Source organism: Microtus oregoni, unplaced genomic scaffold (genome assembly GCF_018167655.1).
Source record: "Microtus oregoni isolate MIOR12 unplaced genomic scaffold, Mior012 000154F_ref0000087, whole genome shotgun sequence".
NCBI classification, from domain to species: domain Eukaryota; kingdom Metazoa; phylum Chordata; class Mammalia; order Rodentia; family Cricetidae; genus Microtus; species Microtus oregoni.
Genome location: NW_024544809.1, coordinates 808,019 through 831,611, shown reverse-complemented (window position 1 = coordinate 831,611; position 23,593 = coordinate 808,019). Strand labels below are relative to the sequence as shown.

The window sequence follows — 23,593 nt, the reverse complement described above, 5'->3', positions numbered from 1 at the left end:
TCCGACAGAGCAGCCGCGTCCTCAGAGGTCACTTCATGACAGTTACTTCATGACAGGGCAAGGACCTAGTCCTCAGGTCTTGGGGCTATCAATGTGGATGCTGTTGGCCATTCTGAGCTGTGCCCAGACCCTGAAACCCACAGAATCCCTGCTTATTCGACTCGGAAAGCTAACCGGACTGCATGGCCAGGCAGCCCGTCCCCAGTCAGAACTTCCCATCAGACCAAGTGGGAAGCCACGGAGAGGGACCTAGGCAGGAGCTGCTGGGCCTGGAGATCACATGGGCCACAGTAGTGCTTCCAAAATGAAACTACTTCAGGAATGCTCCCCTAAACAGATAGCGAGCAACACAAAAAACCTACTTGAGATTTTTAACAGAAAAAGGAGATTTGTTTATTAATAATTCATGAGTTCCCATTGAACATGCACGGCAGAAACAGTGCTATTCAATAGAGAATACAGTCATCTGTCACTGTTTTATTTGACATTTACACTTTTTTTTTTTTTGCCCGATACTGCAAAACTTTCTTGGATGGCATGCAAAAATTATATAAATGAAAAAAAAATCCTTACATAGGGACCATTTATTTCTCCTAGGATGGGTCCACTCACAGTTACACAGGTATGTGTTCCTGCACTGGCCAGACACTTCTGTGTGCAATCATTAGCCACCAGGCAAGCAACTCTGAGGCCCTACTGAGAAGACAGAGATCCATGTCCAAATGGCCTGGTGGAGGGATGGCGTGGCCATGGCCATGATGGGCGGGGTGGCGGTGAGGAGGGGGACATTCAGAGGGCCAGCCAACCAGTGAGCCAAAGGGACGAGCTTGCAAATCACGGCCCACGAGAAGAGAACTGCCCCCCCCAAACGCATCGCTGTTTCAGATAAGAAATAAATATTTATAAATGGCGTCACAGGAGTCCTGCTAGTGGGAATACCATCGTTTTGTAAGAGCAGATCTGAGCTAGGAAGCACCTCACCACCTTGGGCTGGTAGGAGGCTCTCCACAAGCTTTTTGCTCCACGGGTTGGTTATTATTTATAAAAATCACAGAACCAGCTGATACATTCATAAGCTAATTATTGAAGCAGCTGGGCACACACGGTGCAATATGGCCAAGGCTGTGAAGTATCACAGATTTCTTGGGGCCTGCTGCGGTGGGGGGGGGTGTGCCGTTGAAGGCTCCATCCCTTAATCCGATCAGCCAAGCAAACACGTTGTGGGGAAACCAGATTAATAACCCTCTAAACACCACGAGTGTGCCTTCATCTTCAAAACCAGGTTCCCTTCAACGTTCCACCCGATCAGCCCATCCGGGATCTGGGGACGTTCTCTGCCGTCCTGAGAACGGGGCCTTGTTGGCTTCTTCCCGGTGCCAGGAATTAATCAGGAATTAATTTGGTTTGCTTCTGTCTGCCCACGTGGTCACATTTGTCTCTAATCCACTCCCTAATAGCTTCAAGGTCAAGACCTTGCGTGTCAGTGGGCAAATTGAGCACCGCACTCCCGAAAGACCGATGGCAGGCCGCACACAGGGCCGTAACGAGCCTACAGTGTGGTTCTAAGTGATCGTAATGAGGGCTGATGATCACAGCGCCTATAAATCAAACGCGGCCCTGGGTGTCGGGCAGGACACTCCAAGTGTCATGCGTGGGGATGCCACTCAGATGTCACCTGTCCCCTTCCACGCTGCGGCTTCCCACAATGCAGCTCACCCCCCACGCAGAGCGGCAGGTGCTGTCCTCCTTAAGGCCCGGTTAGCTCAGAACTTCATCTTTGAACAGATGTAGGTTTTTGTTTTGATTTTCCATTCAGTGGCTGGTCTCCATGCGATCGCCTCCCCTGGGAGATGTTAAACATACCTGTTTGAGGCATTTGAAAGAGTTCACTAGGTACTTATTCAGATCTGTGAAAAGACACAGAAATGGGACCTTAATTTTTGCCACAGATGGTTTATTTTCCATCTCAAGGATTCTTTCCTTTGTATAGAGAAACCCCTGAGAAAACACTTTGGGACTGGGAGATTTTTATTAAAATATAATTTATTTCCTAGTAGCGATAAAAATTTATCTTCATTTTTCGTGGGCATGGCACCTGAAAATTAACCATTACCTGTCTCTTGAGTCACGGGGAGGGACCATAAAAAAACGCTTGGGAAAACATTTCCAGGTGAAGGGTAAGATGCGTGGTTTTTCATTCTTCCTAACCCTCTAACTCTCCCCAGCTCCCAGTTCATCGCAAGCAAAGGATCGGGTCTGTGCAAATGTGGCCTCTCACTTGTAAAAACAAGGCAGTGTTGTGTTACAGATTAGTTTATAAATCCCTGGTGGCTTCACAGTTCAGCGCCTACAGCTGCTGCACGCGGGCCCGGGTTTTTGTCTCTCCTCGGTGCTGCTGCAGCCGGGAGTTGAAGGGGAAAATGGAACGATCAGGTTATTAACATGGAGGCCGCGAGGAGGAGGCCGCACAAAGAGAACAGCTGGTGTTGCTGTCTTGGCCGATGCAGCGGAGATAATCAAATCTCGCCTCTTTTCGGGGAAAAGGCAGAAGACACAGCAGAGAGTTAGACAAACAACAGCTTATGATATTACATGGGCTTTTTAGGATGCGTGTCAGGAGCTCACGCTGGCTTGCAAGTGATGCCGGAGAATATGGTGAGGGTTTGGGGTTTGTTTCTCACAAAGTCAGTTCTGTTTATGCACCTTTTAAGGAAAAAAAAAAAAAAAAACAAATCCAAAATTCCTACCCTTTCGCAAGAGAAGTAATGCGGGACAGTTCTTGTTTTTTTTGTTTTTTTGTTTTTTTTAAATTAGCGACGTAGCTTGGAGATGATGGGTTAGAAAGCTACCGGGGAAAATATTTTGACATGAGTCAGCGAGCGATGTTGACAGCCTCTGTATTATTTTCATATAAGCCATCATTTGCATCGCATTTTCTTTCTCGTGCAGCGGCGAGAGAGAGAGAGAACATCCGGATGGCAGGGATGGGGCGAGCCCCTTGCAGGTGCCGTCCTGATCCACGGCACACCTTCCTGCAGGTGTGGCTGTGCAGGAGCGGTGAGCCCAGGGCGGTGCTCAGAGATGAAGCAGACATACCTTTGATTTTTATTCTGGCCAAAGCTGTTGTCTCTGTCTGCAGGATAGCTAGCGATTGGAAGGATGGTTCCTCCCCAGAGGACTCGGTGCTATTGACACCAAGATTATTTTCCCGATTTCTGTCGCCATTTCATAATAGACATGTATTTGTCTTTCCTATCTTTAGAATAAAACACTAGCCAGTTGGGTAATTCCTAAAAAATTATGGCTGAAAAATTAAAATTACCTCTTTAGGAAAGTGGGTAACTATAATCCCATGTGTCCATCTAGAAGATTCTGTTGTAGTGTTTATTAAGAAACTCATTATGGGGTTGGAGAGATGACTCAGTGGTTAAGAGCATCGGTTGCTCTTCGAGGGGACCCAGGTTCAATTCCCAGCAACTACATGGCACATGGCAGCTCACAGCTATCTGCAACTCCAGTTCCAGTGGATCCAACACCTTCACACAGACATACATGCAGACAAAATACAAATGTACATAAAATAAAAATAATGATTAAAAAAAGAAAAGAAAAAACTCATTGAGAGCTGGGCAGTGATGGCACACGCCTTTAATCCCAGCACTTGGGATGCAAAGGCTGGAAAATCTCTAGAGCTCAAGGCCAGCCTGTTCTACCAAGCAAGTTCCAGGACAGGCCAGGCTGCTCTACCTAGCAAGTTCCAGGACAACCAGGGCTGTGCAGAAAAACCCTGTATCTGAAGAACAACAACAACAAAAAAAAAACTCATTGAGAATATGTCCTTTAGGAAGGTGTTAGAAATGTTGAATATAGATTCTTGGGCCTGGGATGTAGCCCATTGTGGCACAAGCTTGTAATCCCAGTACTTTGGAGCGGTAGGCAAAGGATCAGGAATTGAAGGCCATCCTTGGCTACACAGAGGCTAGCCTTGACTTATCAAACAAGAAGTGTGAAGCCTTTCGAACACTGGCGTAACAATCCGCGTGGTCACTGGACGGATATAAGAGTTGGACCGTTTCAGTCACTACTAGAGTTGGTGGGAATAATTCTGACCTAAAAACATGGTGGCTTGGGGAATGGCAGTCAACTTGAAGTCTAGGCTGGCCCAGCCGCTCCACACCGGCAGCTCTAACTCACAGTATCCCCTTCTCTCCAGGGCTGGCTCTGTGAACTGCTTCGCTGGAAGGAAAACCCCAGCCCAGAAAACCGCACCCTCTGGGAGAATCTCTGCACCATTCGCCGCTTCCTGAATCTTCCCCAGCATGAGAGGGACGTGATCTACGAGGAGGAATCGCGACATCACCACAGCGAACGCATGCAGCACGTGGTCCAGCTCCCGCCCGAGCCTGTGCAGGTCAGTGTCTTCCCAGCCCCAGCGGAGCTTCCTGCTGGCTGCAGCTGCCCGGGGTCAGGGGGGCAGACTGCCTCCTATGAGCGGAGGACTGGTACCCTGTCCCTGAGGACAGAGTGACCTGTCCTGACAGCAGATACTGTGCACGCGCTTACCGCGGAAGAAAATGACCAGGAAAGCCAATGCCAACAGCAGAGGCTCTCCTGGCATCTTTGAGGTTGTAAGTCTGGAGCTCTTCGATGTTAAATCCCGTCTCCATCCGCGTTTCATGGCATTTTAACTTTTGTTTATTTGTGTGTGCGCACGTCCACACGCATGGCAGTGCAGAGGAGACCGAAGGACAACTTGCAGAAATCAGTTCTTGCCTTCACCATGTGGGTCCTGAGGATCCAACTGGGGTCATTAGGTTTGGCATCAAATGCCTTTACCCTCTGAGTCCCTGACCCATCCGTTTGTGCTCTAAAGAAAAATTGAAGGAAATTTTGATCCAAAGTTCTTCAGGTCATATTTGATGAGTTGAAGAAATAGTCTCTTGACCTGAGAATTATCTTTAATTTCAACTGAAGCCTTAAGAGAAATCATGAGAGATTCTCAGAATTTGAAGACCCCCGCCCCTTCTACAGGTCTGCCTTGTTTGGGTAGCATGCTTAGGGGGCTTAGTTTTTCAATCAGGTCGAGACAAATGTTTCTTTCTGAAGTAGCTGAGTTTACTGTCTCCTTCTGGATCTAAAGCCAGTGACCTTCAGGAGCTTATAACCAGTGTGTCAGTAGAGTTTTGCACATGAATTGGTTTGGCCCTGTGGCCCTGTGGTCTGCAAAGCAGACCTCCAGAGCCCTCTCTCTGCCTTAGGTTTCATGCAGACAAGAAAGGGTTAAGGCCAGAGTGCATGAGTGTACATGAGCGTGCACAGGTGTATGAAAAGTACAACAGACAATTATTGGAGAAAGAGAGCTGCTTGTTGGTTTCCGGCTACCCAGCTAGCTTAGACCTGAAATATTCACACAGAAACTGTATTATTTAAATCACTACTCGGCCCATTAGCTCTAACTTTTTATTGGCTAACTCTTACATATTAATTTAACCCATCTCCATTAATCTGTGTATCACCATGTGGCAGTGGCTTACCCAGTAAAGTTTGGGCATGTCTGACTCTGGCACTGGCTCCATGGCATTTCCTAACTCCGCCTTCCTCCTCCCAGTATTCAGCCTAGCTTTCTTTCTCTGCCTACCTAAGTTCTGCCCTGCTATAAGTCCAAAGCAGTTTCTTTATTCATTAATGGTAATCACAGCAGACAGAGGGGACTCCCACATCAGATGATGATAATGAAGGAGAGGTAATGAGGTACAGTTTATGTCACAGATGTCCTAGAAGAGATGGTGAAGGGTGTCTCCTTTCCTGTTACTCCACCCTTCTATGTCTGGGGAGCAGCCACAAGTGAAGGGGCCTACCCAACTACATTTTATCAAACACCAACATCTCAGCTAAAGCCCCCAGGCTTTGATTTTTCAGTTTCTCTGGTTAGAGTCACACTGTGACTTGTGGGTTCATGGAGGCAGTGTCTTGCAAAGTTATGGGTGAACCCAGAGCTGTGGGCAGGAGCAAACGGCAGAGCCACTCACTGTGGGAGGCTGAGCCACAAGGCACATCTCCTTTCTCCTTGTCCTGATCTTTTCCTGGCTAGGGCTTCATCCAAACACCAAGGAACCTCCCTACGGATAATTAGACCAGTATACTGAGTCACATAGAGCAGTGGCTTTGAGACTTTTAATTTCTTCAAATTAAAGAGGGCCCTATATAGTTTCCCAACCCTTTATTTTAGAAAATAAATTGATTCGAATACTTCCAGAGAAGCTCCTAGTCATTCACAGGGTTGTTTCATAACGCTCAGTACTGTGGAATACTAAGTGTAGCCGTGAAATAGTGTCAGATGAGATGTCACACCAACCGTAGAAATCCATCCCCATGAAAAACTCACTATCAGCCCCCATTTCTTATTTTGCTATAAACTGGTCCAGACTTCTGTTTTGAACCAATAGAACACCAAAGATTAGTCAGAAGCCAGTCACTTTGCATGGACTTTTATTCAAGGTCTATCTTAGTTCTATACAATAGAAAAAAAAATTTTTTTAGGTTTTCTTCTTGATTGTATTGGCAGATGGAGCCATTTTGACAGTGAAAACACTCATAGGTTTTTGTTTTTGCTTTCTTGTTGTTTGTTTGTTGGCTTTTGGAGGCAGGGTTTCCCTGTGTAGCCCAAGTCAACCTCAAATTTGAGATCCTCCTGCCTCAGCCTCCCAGGTGATAGGATTATAGGCATGTGCCATCATGCCTAAGAAAAGAAATTTGATATAGCACTGTGAAGAGCTATCATCTGTCGTAGGGGAGGAACCCTTCGCTTTGATCATTGCTTCCACATCTTACTTGTCTAGCTTCCTTGCAGAAATCATGCGTGTGGCTCTGTGTTTAGGTAGATGAGAGAAAATGAAGTTTAGCATCCATGGGGTTGACCAGTTGACGTGAACTCGGTTGATTCGGTTTTCTCTTATGTTTCGTGTGTCTGAGCCAGAGCTTTCTGACAGTAGTTACTGGATGAGCAAAAGCAGCCTTTGCGGTTCTCAGCACGTTGTGCCAATTTGTGTTGACTTCCGGAACTACAAAGATAAACTCACTTACCCTGTGAAAGTTCATTCGTATCATAAAGATCTCAGCTAAGGGATTCATGAGAGGTGACTTACCCCGCACTGAATTGGCCTTGCATCCTGGTGATCCAGATCCTATCGCTACTAGAAAACCTGCGCCTCCCTGCAAACGGCACGGCTTTTCTCAATTTACGTCCGTCAAAGAAAGACAAAGGCAGGGGTTAATTATTTATTACAATCATAATATAAAAATGAGGGAAAACAACTGGAAACTGTTGGTAATCCTCTAAAAGACTAGCGAATGCAGCTGACGCAGCCTCGGTGCCGGGCAGAGGATGTTCTGAGATACACCAAGCCTCTAAGACAACGTCTGTGGTGCTAGGCCACTGGAATTAAGAGTTGAGATTTAACCTGTGTCCTTCTGTCGGCTGCAACTTTTAAAAAGGCAGGTGTGCTTGCATGCTGTAGGAGTTTAGAAACTCCTCAGTGAGCTTACCGTTGGTTTAGCGGTGCGGCATTCTGTGTGATTGGGTAGGAAATGCACCATCACTAAGTCATTAGGGCTGAATGAAATTAGCGATGGATAGGGACTTCTCATATATACAGCATAATAAAGTGCAGAGAGGTCTCCTCTCCGTGGTCATGGAAGAGTACCATTTAATTTCATTAGATAATTGGGTATACTATTCCCCAGCTTTTCTTAAATGATGAAGATCAGAGACAGTGATCTCTGGATATAATCACTCACTAGACTGGTATGCTGACCTGGCTTCTGGAGATACCCTGGGTCAGAGAAGGGACTCTCTGTGCCCCTCTCTATCTGGAGTTTGCCGGCACGCCCTGGAGATACCCTGGGTCAGAGAAGGGACTCTCTGTGCCCCTCTCTATCTGGAGTTTGCTGGCATGCCCTTCTGACCACAGCCCACTGTTTCTCACCCGTTGTCTGCAGACAGAGTTTAAAGACCACAGTCCTATGTGCATTGAAAATATACTTTTTTTTTGGAATCATAAAGGTTTAAAACATTAAACCTCTGATGAAAAGTCAGAAGAGTCTATATAAAACCCAGAGAGTTGGAAGATTTGACCCGCCAGGGTCAAGAAGTCCACAGCATTTCCATGGGGACTCACCCCCACTATGTCACTCTGTGCGTTTATACAGATATCCATTCCCCTTTCCATGTCAACTCTGCATTTGTGATGACTCTTCGCCACAGAGAGGTCACCTGACCCTGGAGGTCTCATCTATACTTCTGAAGCTACTGCGCCAAAGCCACGGTGCCTTTAATTATATCTTTGATTTTTTTTTTTCCTACATGCCGCCTACATTTGTTAGTTCTTTGAGAACATCACCCAGTATGGTTTGGTCATCTTGACATAAGCCTCCATCTGTTGGCTAATAAGTGCCCCTTTGATGGAATTTCCCACCAGAGATGAGTCAAGGTTATAGTTGAGACCACACTGAGCTTAGGGCCATGCAGGACTTGGTCAGGTGGAAGAATGATGGGCCCCCTCCTTGGAACTCATGTGTGTAGTCATGATGACTTAGCTGGCTTTCCTGGGTTTGTTTTGGGAATTCTAAGCCTCCTTAGAAGTCCCAGGTTAAGGCTGCTGAGTAGAAACTGGCTTCAGCTCTGAATACACATTCTAAAGCTATATATACACCCTATATCCACATGAAGAGGTGTAATATTGTCCCAAGGGAATATTTGATCATGGGAAAATTAAAAATCCTGGCTTCACAGAAGTGTGTGGTCCTCTGCCGCGATGCAGCATATAAAGAGGCAGCGAGCATCCCTGGCATTAACATTTTATGAAGAGGGGAGATATTTTAGGGACAGAAACAACATAAAGAGCCTCATTGGTGAGTTAATAACGGGGAGAAGCCCTGAGACATCACCAATCGACGTAATGCCTCCAGTTTAAATCTAGATACCACAGAGAAGATCGTGAGAGGGGAGACGAGGAGGCCGCAGGAATCTTAACTGATGGCAGTTAAGAGCACCTGTTCTTGGAGAGAACCCTGGTTCGATTCCCAGCATCCGCATGGTGGTTTATAGTGGACATGACTCCAGTTCCAGGACATCCCGGAACTGTCCATGGCACCAGGCACACACAGGGTGCACACACATGCATGGAAGCCAACCACTCATACACACAAAATATGTCAGGAAATCAGAGGGCAGGGCAATGACAAGGCAAACCAAGCCAAACGAAAGCATTCTGTAACAAAGGCAAAAAACGAAAAAAAAAATTCCATTTTTCACTCCAGCAAGTTGAGACAAAGTTACTTCTTGTGAATGTAGTGCTTTGTCTCACATGGTTATTACAACCCAAGGCCCTAGAGCAGTGGTTCTCAACCTTCCTAATGCTGCAGCCTTTTCATACAGCTGCTCGTGCTGTGGGCCCCCTCCAACTATAAAAATCAAGTTTGTTGCTAATCCATCATGGGAATTCTGCTGTTATGAATCATAATCTAAACATCTGTGCTTTCCGATGGCCTGAGGTGACCCCTGCGACGGGGTCATTTGACCCCCAAAGGGGTTGAGACCCACAGGTTGCAAACCACTGTGCCCTAGAGCAAATGGATATCCCCAGCGTAGGATCAAAAGCTAGTCATTTTCAGGTATTCCTTAGCACCAACTACACTTTACAGTTGGGAAAACCAGAGCAGCCACTGAGCCTCGGCTGAAGCCGGGGTCACCAGCTTGGTGAAAACACAGGTGGCTTTGGCGTCCACGCTTGGCTGTCACCACCTTTTTCTCTGAAGAAGACGGGACATTGCTCCTTCTCTAACTGGTCCCTGAGCAGGGCTGACTGGGGACATCAATCAGATCGTTTGTGTTGGCGGAGTTCGTGTGTTTACCGTTTTATTGATTCCACTAGTGTTTCTGTGGGCTGTTTTCTAAGTTCAGGACTTAGGAGCTAGCTCGGCACTTTTAAAACAAGTGCCGGTTTTAACATTCTATACTGTTCATTGATTAAGAACATGAGATCTGGTGTTGGTGGCTGCGTACCATCATTGTGCCTTTGCTTGTCTGACCTGAGGTTCAGGGAGTTCTTAGCATCTCCTGAGCCCTAGCCTTCCTGCTGCTGGTAGCCACCAATGGCTTGCCACCAGGGCAATGATGTGCCCCCCACCCCATGGGATATTTGATAGTGTCTGGGAATATTTTTGATTATTACAGCTTGAGAATGCTACTAGAGTCTAAGTGAGCACTGCCAAACACCCAGCATGTTAGACCATTCCCCAAACACCCAGCATGTTAGACCATCCCCAAACACCCAGCATGTTAGACCATTCCCCAAACACCCAGCATGTTAGACCATCCCCCAAACACCCAGCATGTTAGACCATCCCCCAAACACCCAGCATGTTAGACCATTCCCCAAACACCCAGCATGTTAGACCATTCCCCAAACACCGAGCATGTTAGACCATTCCCCAAACACCCAGCATGTTAGACCATCCCCAAACACCCAGCATGTTAGACCATTCCCCAAACACCCAGGATGTTAGACCATCCCCAAACACCCAGGATGTTAGACCATTCCCCAAACACCCAGGATGTTAGACCATTCCCCAAACACCAAGCATGTTAGACCATTCCCCAAACACCCAGCATGTTAGACCATTCCCCAAACACCCAGCATGTTAGACCATTCCCCAAACACCCAGCATGTTAGACCATTCCCCAAACACCCAGGATGTTAGACCATTCCCCAAACACCCAGGATGTTAGACCATTCCCCAAACACCCAGGATGTTAGACCATTCCCCAAACACCCAGCATGTTAGACCATTGCCCAAACACCCAGCATGTTAGACCATTCCCCAAACACCCAGCATGTTAGACCATCCCCCAAACACCCAGCATGTTAGACCATCCCCCAAACACCCAGCATGTTAGACCATTCCCCAAACACCCAGCATGTTAGACCATTCCCCAAACACCCAGCATGTTAGACCATTCCCCAAACACCCAGGATGTTAGACCATTCCCCAAACACCCAGTATGTTAGACCATCCCCAAACACCCAGTATGTTAGACCATTCCCCAAACACCCAGTATGTTAGACCATTCCCCAAACACCCAGGATGTTAGACCATTCCCCAAACACCCAGTATGTTAGACCATCCCCCAAACAAGATTTGGTGACCTGTTATTAGTGTCTTAGTTGTAATCCCTGCTCTGAGACTCACCATCAAGGCCACACCTGTGAAACAGAACATTGTATCTCCTGGCTGATTCTGAAATTTTCCCTATATGAAATCCAATATTAGTAATAACAGTGATACTTCTGCCTCCTCCTCCTTCTCCCTCTCCTCCTCCTCTCCTTCCTCCTTCCCTCCTCTGCTCCTTCTCATCTCCATCCCCCTCTTTCTCCTACCTCTTCTCCTCCCCCCTTCCTCACCCCTCCCCACTTTCCTCTCCTCCTCCTCCTCACCCCATCCTTCTTCTTTCTTCTCTGGCAGCAAGTAGTCTTTTGGAAAGCCAGCCTTTCCAAATGTGAGATTTTGTAATTTTGTCATCTTTACTCATTGTGAAAAACCAAACCAAGAGAGTGGTTGGTTTTTATCTACTTGAGAAGATGAGAAATTGAGCTTAAAGAAGTTGAGTAACTTGTTCCAGGTGAGAACTTGAATTCACATCCGTCTACCTTCTGCCTTTGACTTTCATTGGTTTCAGGGCAGCATTTCCTGCAAGCCTGCTGTCTGCTGTCTTGTATTGCTCACAGCTTTCTTATATGTATTTCATTTTTAATTATCCAGCTGAAAGATTTAGATTCTTGGGCTCTCTTCTTTGCCGTGAAAATTATACCACGCTGATTGGTGTGATGTCACAGACCCGAGATCGGGGCCATTCTCCCTGGTCATCAGCGGCATCTGAGACACCTTGGAATGTGACTTCTGTTACCCAGGGTTTAAGGTCCTGTCAACACTGAACAGAGTATCCCGCCTTCCCACTCTAACTGGAGAGACTATCTTGATTTATGAATTTGCTCCCAAAAGAACAGCTTCTAGGAAAATAAAAAGATAAGCCAATTAATTAATTAAGGATGTTTGCAAATTCTCTAACCAGGTTAGTACGATTCCTCCCCCCCCCCCCGCCCCATCTTGGATTCATTCCAAGCTCCCATGCAAAACCTGCGGTTTGACTGTCGTTCCAAAGTGATGGCAGTGAGTTCTTGCCCTGTTTCCTGGGGCAGGTGGTTGCAAAGAGGTCGGCCCCCAGGAGGAGTCCTGATTTCTGTGTTACCGGCGACGATTTCAATATGTCTAATTTTAAAAAGATGTTACACGGGAATATAGAGAAATTTGGCATTCTTTTCCACCAGTTCTTTTGATTCTAGGAAGCGGGTGTCACCCCGTGTTCACAGCCCTAACTGTGCTGAGAAGCTCTCCCCCGTGAAATGCCAGAGCTAGAGCAGTTCCTCAGGGACTGGAGTCAGGCTTGGACACTTGGCGATGCGGTTGGTTCTCAGTAGACATGTTAGAAAGGGGCCTGCTCACTTTGGTTAAATCTAATGTTTCATTAAAGTCTTTTCTCTTCCTATGAGATATATACATCTGTATTTGCTGCATTTGGAAACACAGTAGAAGGAACAGAAGGTGAAGCCTTGTGGAAATCTAGGTGGAAGACAGTATGGTTCGCTGTGTGGAGGGAGGAGGGGTGTCAGGCAGGCACAGCTTAGGGATCCCCCCACTTCTCATCTTTAGCACAGCCCCTCCCCCATGCCAGCTTCTTTCACTCACAAGTTTTTCTTCCAACCCCTCCCCCCCCATTTGCCCTCATGGTCTCTCTCAAGCTAGCTGTTTGTGTTCACTCCCTGTTGGCTACTGCAGATTACTCTCAAAGAGACTCTGAACTGTCCACTTGGTCCCTCCGAAGGCAGACTTTCTTGGATGGATTTCCAGCCAGTCCCACCAAGGCTTGGTTAGAAGGATACTGCACTAGAATGCATTCGGAAGAGCCTTGTTGAGCAAGTGTCAGAACAGTTCAGGAATAATGGGAAATAGAAAAGCAGTGGGCTGTGGACTACTTAAGATTAACCTGTAAACAAGCCATGCTTTAGCCAGGAAACTAGAGTCCCATTTAGGAGAACAGGACTCTCTTTTAGGGGGTAGGGAGGGGCCAGGGTTTGTTGGGTTTTTTGTTTTTGTTTTTTTTGGATCAGGATAGACGGTTTGCAACTGAGATGCACAAGTTTAATAAAATCATACCAAGAGCTATATTACCTGTTTTTGGATGTAAAGGTTTACAAATAAGTCCTGGGAAACCAGTGATGGAGGGAGACTGTAAGTTTCGTATACCCATGCTCTTACCCCCTTTTTATTGCAGTTTTCCTGGCATTTTCTGTTTATTTCTTTCTGTTCAGTCGGTGTGCTATGGATACTGGTAGAAGTTCATCTTAATTTCTCTCTGAATCTGCTGTTTGCTTTCTTTAGAGTGGGTTCAACCTCACCCTGGGCTCATTGCTTTAATAATTGGAACATGTGCTGCACATGAAAATATTCATATACATAAAATAAAATACACTTAATAAAAGAAGACTAAATTGGTATTTAAGCATAAAGCTTATTATCTTTCCTTCTAAGAATTACTCTGGGATCTGTTAAAGTCAGTTCAGGGTTGCTCACTTTCTGCCCTTCCCTCCTTCTTTTCGATAATGAGAAATGATTGTATTTTTTTCCTTCTTAACCCGAGAGCACAGAGGGCAAAGACTGCAAACGGAGGTGAGCCAGGCTGGCCAGATGCGAATGGCCCGGCAGTGAGAAAGAGAGGGACAAGGTGGAAGTGTGTGTGCGCGCGCGCACGGTCCTTCCTTGTCTCCCTCCTCTAAAGGAGCAACGATTAACCCAACCTGAGACGCGGGCACTCATTGTTCTATCCGAGACCTGCTCACAGCAGTTCACCTGACAAGAGGAAAGTGCCTTCCTTTCTGCTTCCCGAGATGGCAACCAACATGGAACCCTTGGGAAAGCTGATGAAAGTTGACCAGGAAACTTGTTTCCAAAGTGCAAGTTGTTGAGAAATTCCAGAGACCAGTTGTTTTTATTCTTGCATTTTGATGTCTTCATCCAACAAGTATTGAGCCCCTCCGTGTGGCAGGCGTCCTTCTAGGTTCCACATTTATAAAAGCGATTGCGGCAGGATTTCCCACCGAGAGAAGGATTTCCCTGTGCCTAGGGCGCATTTCCTACAGACTTTCATTTTCCTCTGTGCCCCTTTCTCTGAATCCAAGGTTCAGGCCAGTGATGGCGGCACAGGCCCTGTTTAGAGGTTCGTTCTGATACAGAGTGGCGTCTCTTCGCTTCCAGGTTTTTATCATTGTTGTTTTTGTTTGGTCAGTTTGGTTTGGTTTGGTTTTGGTTTTCTGTTGTCAGAAAGGATCTAGTAACAACTCTGAAATACACTGAGCCTCTCAGGAAGGACATTACCTTAACGCGCGCGCGCGCACGCACACACGCACACACACACGCTGTTCGGAGGTGTGAAGCAAGCAGACGGTCCATGTCAATTCTGGAGTCCAGAGCGATTTGCATAGCTCCACAGAAGAATCACATCTGCTGATTAGTAATCAAATGGTCTTTTTAAAAATAGTTTTGATGGAAAACAGATGAGAAACAAGTATGTCCACTCCACCCTGAATTTACCCCTGACCGCACAGACACTTTTCTGTGTCTCTGGCCTGGCTTGCGTTCATTCTTACCACCCAGACTGACTTCTCCGAGGGCTCATTCCTCGTCAGGGCACCAGCCAAAACCGCCTGGCTCATCCGGCATGCCTTGACTGAATCTGTGGCCCTTAGGAGGTTCGTGGCCTGTATGAGTCCCTCTTTGGGCTGAGCTGTTACATAGAAAAGCACTTTGGGAACCCCATTCCACATTTTCCCCTTCTCATCCCTACCAGTGTGCTTTGCACTCCTCGGCGATTGTTGTGAGAGGGGCCTTCCTCTTCACGGTAGAAACACAGGGCAGTCTGCCCTTAGGGGCTTTCCCTCGGGGAAGGTCCCCCACCAATCGCGTCTGCTGATCACCCAGGGTGATGATTGTACATATTTTGGTTTAGGCCTCATTACTCAAATAAGGTCACGAATCCTGGAGATAAATGCCTCTGACGTGATGTAGAAAAAGGCTGGGCGATAAAGCCCGTTGCCTTTCTGAGACTTTAGGAACCCGATGGAATCAGCAAACCTGGTTCATAAATTTAAATATTGAAATATTTCCAAATTCATCCAAATGAATCATCATACTTGTCCTGCCCACACTTTTAAAGAGCTATAAATCATAAATACCTAAGTAGACCAGGAAGCCGTGGCTCTGCGCATCGCAGGGAACACACAGGATAAGAGGAGGGTTTGAAGTCTAAAGTCACCCCTGTGAATTCTGGGATTACAGTGACTCCTGAAAATGTTTTGGAGATAGAGATAATAATGACCCTAATCTTGAGACTCAATGGAGCTTAAAGATTCAGTGTTTGCTTAGAGGTACTTGAGAAATGTCCATAAACTCTGAGAAGTATTCTCTGAAAAAAATTATTTTATGTGTATGACTATTTGCCTACATGTGTATCTGTGCATGTGTGTCTATGCCTGGCATGCATGCCTAGTGCCATCAGAGATTAGAAGGCTTGTCATCCCACGGAACTGGAATTTACACAGTTGTAAAATACCATGTGGATGCTGGGAGCCAAGCCCAGGTCCTCTGCAAGAGCAACAAGTGCTTCTAGCCCCTAAGACATCTCTCCAGTCCTGAGTAGTATTCTTATTAACTTTAAGATGAAGGAAATATTTTCTGCTCACGAGAGCTCAGAACTGAGTTGAAAGTGGTATCAATGCAAGCTTTTCTGTCAGTACGGTCGGAGAGTGACCCCAGCTCCATGGTCTGCTTGTTACACGGTTGGGACCCGAGCTCCATGGTCTGCGTGGCACACAGTTGTCTTGAGACAGTCGGAAAGACTCAGCAGTCTGCTTTCTCCTGACCTTTCTATACTTCAAAGTCCTTTAGAAGTCTTTGTAAGCCTTCTCGCTCTAAGTGAATACCCACTGTGCAGAAGAATTAAATGGAATTGTGGATGAGAGAAAATAGTTTGTAACTCGGGCTGCTTCCTCCTCCTCTTCCTCCATCATGCTTCCACTCTTAAAATGCAAGAAGATGCATCAACTTCTTGAAAACCGCTAAGAGCCTGGCTGGTTTTGAGACTGAGGCGCTGGGAGCCGAGCAGTGATTGCACTTGGATATCTCTGGCCCCGTGTTAAACTAGCATCTGTAACAGCTCTGTGATAGTCTTTGTGGACTTATGGGAAAATATTAACTGGTCTTGAGGAAAGAAGTATATTTAAAAAGCGTTATTTTAGTCCCATAGTTCTACTGGTTCCCAGCTAAGACCATCACTTAGGTCATCTCTTTGGAGCAACACATAGGAGTGAAGGGAGGTGGAGGGGGTTGCTTACCCCATAAGCCAGGAAGCAGAAAGAAGAGAGCCTGGGGTTTCCCACAGCTCCTCTGGAGCAGACACCTCCAGTGACCTAAGACCCCTCAGGAGGCCCTATGTCCATCAGCTTGTACTGCTTTCTATTAGTGCCGCCCTGGGGACCTAGCCTTTACCACAGGGGTCTTTGGGGTTCCCTCATCCAAGTCATAGCCCTTCCCGAACATTTGCTATTTTCTGCATGTTTGTTGACACCTTAGGACTTTCATGTATGATTTTCGGAACCTATGTGCCTTATGAAAAGAATAAAAATTATCCTCTGTGTCGATGAGCGTTCGGCCCAATGGAAGAAGAAAATAAAGAGCCCAGTATTATTTCTGTCAATTGTCGTAGTACAAGCTCGGCGGTTTCCAGACTCTTTACTGGAAACACGGCCTCTTTGGTTGGTTTCATCTACTTCATTTCAGTGAGTATCAGAAACAAAACAAAAATAAAGCAAAGGCCCACATCTCTGGGGAGAGTGAAGTACGTCGGGGAAAGAATATTAGGGAGGACTCAGCCGACTACGGACGGTTTACGTTAGACTTTGACCCAATTGGTTTGCTTGTGACTGTAATTGGACCTGCGGCATGAGAAAGCCAGCTCTAGAGCCAAATCTACCGGTATCCAGTGGCCCCTCAGCTGGTTCACTTAGCACGGAGATCTCACGTGGCTGAAAACTGCTGCTGATTTTTATTAAGTGGAAGTCGGGAAGTTCCTGTTGTAATGATAGAAAAGCACACTCCCAATCAAAGGAACACTGCCAAGGTTCTGACTTTCATTTCTTTTATTATTACTTGGCTTGACCCTAGAAATGGAGGGGGCGGGGGGCGTCAAGCAAACTGGCTTAGCTAACAGTCCCAAGGCCACAAAGTTCAATTTCCCCACAAGTTGTTCCTCCATCAGATTCATTGCAAACCATACCGCTCTTCGTCTTTCGGTGTGCAACTTTTTGTGGAATTGTCTGTTGTGTGGGGTCATCCCAATCATGTGGGTACCGGGAAAATGACATGTAAGCCAGGTCAAGCAGAGGGATTCCAGAAAGGTTGGGAAGCAGTGTGTGGCCTGGCAAAGGAGGGATGCAGTATCACTTTCTACGGCAGAGTCGAGGTGTCCTGGCAGAAGTCTATGCCAGCCTGTGACATTTTTGGAAACCTGAGAGGTTTGTTGGTACGCCATTGAGAGTGTAAAGCCCACCACAGTGGCCTTCCTCTGATAGTTGGCCAGCGAGCCAATTGGGACTGTGAATCCCAGAGAACCCATCTTTAAACACTCACCATTACAAAACTGAATAAACGCCGGACAACTTTAAAAAAGAGTACAATCTTTTGGTCATTCATGCCTTTATTTTTATTGTTTTTTATTGAGCTCCACATTTTTTGCTGCTCCCCTCCCTTCCTCTCCCCTCCCCTTTTACCCTCTACCATGGTCCCCATGTCCCAGTTTATTCAGGAGATCTTGTCTTTTTTCTATTTCCCATTTAGATTAGATCCATGTATATCTCTCTTAGGGTCCTCATTGTTGTCTAAGTTCTCTGGATTTCTGGTTTTTGGGCTGGCTTTCTTTGCTTTATGTCTAAAAGCCACTTCTGAGTGAGTACATATGATATTTGCCCTTCTGGGTCTGGGTTACCTCACTCAATATGATGTTTTCTAGATCCATCCATTTGCCTGCAAATTTGTCAAACACCATGTTAGATGTATTTTTTTTTAAGTCAGCTGTTTCTGAAACTGAATGACATCAGAAACCAGGATGTCAGAGGGCGCTGATGTAAATTGCAGGGGGTTTTACTTATTTCTCGTTTTCAGGGTTTCTCTGTGTCTGTCTGATGCGGTGTGAAAGTCTTACCCATGTTTCTACTTGCGTTCGTTGAGCAGAATCGCGTCACACGAGGAGCCCATGCCATTTCAGAGCATCCAGAAACGCAGAAAACGGGAGCAAATTATCCAAGCAGAATTGCTCTTTTAGATGAGACAAACTGAGCTCAGATTTCAAAGCAAGGTGTAGGCTGTTTGTTTTAAAGTCCCGCACACTCCGGAAGCTGAAAGCACTGGAACTCACGCAGACACCTGTGGCCCTGGAGACGCCTTCCCGCTTCTCTTGTGAGTTGAGTGAATGAATCATGAAAGCGAGCGTCGGCCTTCCACACACAACATCTACAACCCACGCTGGGTGTCGGTCCCCACCCCCCATTGTCTGAGACGGGCTGGGCTGCGTGGAGCTGAGGCTGACCTCAAGCTCAGTGTAGCTGGGGCTCATCTTGTATTCTGTGTCTCCTGCCTCTGCCACCCAGGTGTTGGGCTTATAGGTGTGCACCGCCATGCCTGACTCCCAGTGATTTTTTTTTTTCCCATACAACGCTTTCCCGAGCACTATGTTTTTCTTTTTGGTGGGATGGTGGAGCAGTATACTTATAAGTATACTTTTACTTAAAGTATAGCACACACTTAAAGGAATGGGGGTGTGCCCATGCTGAGCCTTCCGGGGTAGGTATAATTTCAAGGTATGCGTGTGAGAGAAATCAACGTCTGAGTCCTTGAGGTGGGATCCAAACCCTCCAATGAGAGGGAGGCTCCCTTAGTGAACAGCCGAGTGCTGTTAACACGCTCACTCCCTTTGGAATGAAAAGAGGCGCGGGATCCACCGCTCCTTTGGCTTGTGAAACATCATCCGAATCAAACGTCCCATCCTGTCCTATTAGCCGACAATTCTTTGATGCATCTTGGTATCAGGTGGACTGATGAGCCAGGCCAGGAGTTTTCGGGTCCCTTGATTGGCCAGAAGGTGGTCTATGCATTCTGCCTTCCTGGAGCAGAGCTAGAACCGGGTTGTCTCTGTGTGCTTGCCCACGTGAGGCAGAGGGATACATTGCACCACATGAACACGCAGTGCCCTCAGTACTCTGCCTTGCCCACATACAGAACGTGTCTGTAATCAGTGCTTACTCTATGGCATGTTCATCTGCCCTTGAAGTCTTTCAAAGCCTCGTCTGAAGCATCTCGGCCCAGATGGAAGTGCACAGTCCCCTTGGAAGTTCCAGAGCAACAGAGACACAGACCACACATCTGATATTAATAAATAGCTTGGGTGTGTTGGGAGGGAGGGAGGATTAGAAATCAGATTATTTATTTAGAAAGTTGAAAGTCTGCATTTGTGATGATTCTTCTGTTCTGGAAAGGAAGTAGGTGCTGGGTTTAGGGTTTTGCTTCTTTCTCCTTCTCATCCTCGCGTTTCCCCCTCAGCCCCTTTCTCATGGTTCAAATTAAAGTCTAAAGTCGGCCGGCATGGCTGTGTGTATAGCTGCAAGGATGTGGTAAATCACGGCGCGGTTTGCCATCTCAGACGTGGTGGTGTCAGAGACAGGAGACCAAAGGCGAACCCCCGGCTTCCAATGAGCTTCCTTGAAATCCTTCACCCTTGCAGGATCGTGGATAACAACTTATCATGGATAATTACATTTTTACAAACGGTAGAGAAAATCATTTTGACACACACATAGTATTTTCCAGCCAGACCAGCTTCTTAATCTTTTACAGCTTTCAATCATTAAGGCTTCTTTTTTCTTTGGCTTTGTTTTGTTTTAAAAATACTATCATTAATAATAGGTTTGTTCTATGATTGGTCTCCAAATAGAAGACACCAAAGAAGACCCGCTTCCCCCTTGCCCCAAGTCAAACATCTGATGCCCTTGCAGAACATGGCCGTCCTCATGATTTTTATTAAGCGAGTTATGGCAACCAAATTTTTATGCAGATTTCTAAAAGCTTTGGTCATTTTTTTCAGTTTATTGCTGTAGGTCATAGAATAAGTTATGAATAGAGGAAGTCACTGAAAAGTAACAATAATGACAATAATAATAAAAATAGGGGAAAGAGAGAGGAGAAATGCTGCCATTGATCTCTTTGCCACTGCTCTCCGGCGAAAAGAATTTGGACCAGCCAGCCCCAAAAACAAGCAGACTTGCTTCCTGCTCTGCTGACCCCCGTTACCTGCAGTGAAGTTCTAGGGGGCAGAAAAAGACGGGGGAGCAGTCCATCCTCTCTCCTTAACCCCTTCTGATCAGGCACAGTGTTTCACTTTGCAAATGAAACGGACTCCCCTGAGGCCATTGAAACTTTAATAATACCCAATAAATAAAATCATATCTAATAACTCAAGGCTCCCATTTGACACCATCATCCTCCAGACGTGCGCCAACTGCAGAAACATAAATACTCGCAGGCTTTGAAAGCCCAGCTCCTATTTGCTAAATAAACTTGGCCGGCTTTAAATTCCTCTGTGTACAGTCATTAATACAATGCACTGTGACAGCATTTAATTAAAGTGCTTTTCTCTGTTAAGTTCATTAAAAGCCACCCCCCCTCCCCAATATAGGACTGCTTTCCAGATGCTGAGAGGCACAAGGGCTGTCAGGCTCCTTTTGAAGAACTTCTCATTTCTCTTTGTAAAGTGTTTATTACGCTCTCTTTAGGAACTCTTAAATATGACTTAGGAAGGAAGGCGGGCTCCAGGACACATTCTCTGTCTCTCCAGCAATCTCTCAGAAAATGAATGTTAGTTAATGCATGTGGGTCAGCATCTACGTGTTTCCCCCACGCGGAGGGACACCTCCAGGCATTTGAGATGGGATAAGGAAGAGACAGTGTCCACAGCGGGGTTGAGGAATTTGCACTGGTTCCAAACAGGGCACTTGGCTTGGGTAGATTTGCCCACAGATTCGGGGGAGAGCCGGCGTCGCTGTCCGGTATTAATAGATTATTGACAGTTTAATGTCTTGGCACCTACTTAGCCCATGAAGTATAATAACCAGGAAGCTGTGTGATATGAAAGCAGTCAATAGTATTTCCAATCAAAACCTTTCAGTTAATTGCTGGCTGACCTTAGAGATTTCCTTTAGGCAATGCCGTTCTTAGTCTAGCGCGACAGGGCCGTATTGATTTGCGCGGTTTTATTCAGAGATGATTATTTAATGCCCACTGCTGAGTACACATGGTAAATTGTGCTTCCTCTGCGGCTGCCATCTGAATGGCCTCTTGACCATGTCCTGCCAAGCTCCACTTTTAAAATATTTTGTCAACTCTGTTCTCAGAACTAGGAAGTTGGGGTACCTGAAGTCGCACGTGACCAAGTGTGCTAATATGATTATAGCATTTTGGTGGCATTTGGGATCATAATTCTGGTAGAGACCCCGATGAGGCGAAGAACTGTCTTCTTAGTGAAAGTGAAGGGTATGGCACCTTCAGGCCAAGCCGTTCTCTGATGCCGCCCCAATGCCTTTTGGTCTCTATGGATATGTGAGGTGATTCTTATTTGGTCTCTAGACCTTCTATGTTTAGCTTCCATGATTTATTTAGTTGCAGTTGAATATTAAAACCCCAGATTTTGATAACATATCAATCAGCAGCAAAGCAGTGAGGAGTTTACTTTGAACCATTTCCTCTCTTTGAAGCCTGTGCTGTTGAAGCTGGGGAGACTGAGTGAAAGGGAGGCAAAAAAAAAAAAACATACTTGGAATTGATTCTGTTACTTTTTCTCTTTATTCTTCATTCAGATGGACTTCATTCATGTCTGCTCTAAGGAAAACCACACTGACATTTTGTATTTGTTTTGAAGAAGACACTAGGTATTTCTCCATAGCATTTTATAGGCAGAGAGCATTCTCCTGTATCTAAGTCAGGGGCCAGCACCATCTCCAGAGGCTGCCAGGACAAATAGGCTTCATTAGAAACACTTGTAGCTTTCTTAGGTTCTTTTTGAGTCCACGATTCGCTTTCTTTGTCTTTTATGGATTCTCCAGGCTTCATCTGCTGTCTGCTGTTTTGCCTGCAGCAACTTTTCTGGTCATCGCAGCTGTCTGCTGCAGGCCGTTTGAGATCTGCTGAAAATACAAATGTTTTTGCAGTGTGAAGAAGGGCAGAGAGACCAAATAAAAGCAAGTAAACATGTCAGTTTTAGTGCCCAGTGACAGTAACAACCTAAGTGTTTGTATCCTGGGTGTGAGTCACTTCCAATCAAATGATGTGTGGGATTTAGACAGCTATCTAGCATTGCATGCATGCAACAAGTCACTGCCATAGACAGCTAGCTAGTATTGCATGCATGCAGCAAGTCACTACCATAGACAGCTATGTAGTATTGCGTGCATGCAGCAAGTCACTACCATAGACAGCTATGTAGTATTGCGTGCATGTAGTAAGTCACTACCATAGACAGCTATGTAGTATTGTGTGCATGTAGTAAGTCACTACCATAGACAGCTATGTAGTATTGCGTGCATGTAGTAAGTCACTACCATAGACAGCTATGTAGTATTGTGTGCATGTAGTAAGTCACTACCATAGACAGCTATGTAGTATTGCGTGCATGCAGCAAGTCACCACCATAGACAGCTATCCAGTATTGCATGCATGCAGCAAGTCACTACCATAGACAGCTATGTAGTATTGCGTGCATGTAGTAAGTCACTACCATAGACAGCTATGTAGTATTGCGTGCATGTAGTAAGTCACTACCATAGACAGCTATGTAGTATTGTGTGCATGTAGTAAGTCACTACCATAGACAGCTATGTAGTATTGTGTGCATGTAGTAAGTCACTACCATAGACAGCTATGTAGTATTGCGTGCATGTAGTAAGTCACTACCATAGACAGCTATGTAGTATTGCGTGCATGTAGTAAGTCACTATCATGATAGCTATCCAGTATTGCATGCATGCAGCAAGTCACCACCATAGACAGCTATCCAGTATTGCATGCATGCAGCAAGTCACCACCATAGACAGCTATCCAGTATTGCGTGCATGCAGCAAGTCACTACCATAGACAGCTATGTAGTATTGCGTGCATGTAGTAAGTCACTACCATAGACAGCTATGTAGTATTGCGTGCATGTAGTAAGTCACTACCATAGACAGCTATGTAGTATTGCGTGCATGTAGTAAGTCACTACCATAGACAGCTATGTAGTATTGCGTGCATGTAGTAAGTCACTATCATGATAGCTATCCAGTATTGCATGCATGCAGCAAGTCACTCCCAACTATTCTGACGCAGCTCCCTTGCGGAAGCA

The 23,593-nt window shown here is 46.0% G+C and overlaps 1 protein-coding gene across 9 annotated transcripts in view; it reads left to right on the top strand.

Moving 5' to 3' along the window:
• The window catches only part of LOC121445049 (DNA-binding protein SATB2), a 176,676-nt gene that overhangs the window by 134,892 nt on the left and 18,191 nt on the right, over nt 1-23,593 (top strand). For all 9 annotated transcript variants that reach the window (XR_005973869.1, XM_041647033.1, XM_041647029.1 and 6 more), the window contains one exon: nt 4,214-4,411. Coding sequence is in view for 8 of the 9 variants with exons in the window: in XM_041647033.1 (XP_041502967.1) it covers nt 4,214-4,411 (198 nt within the window). In the remaining variant the exon portion in view is untranslated. The remainder of the gene's footprint in view (nt 1-4,213; nt 4,412-23,593) is intronic.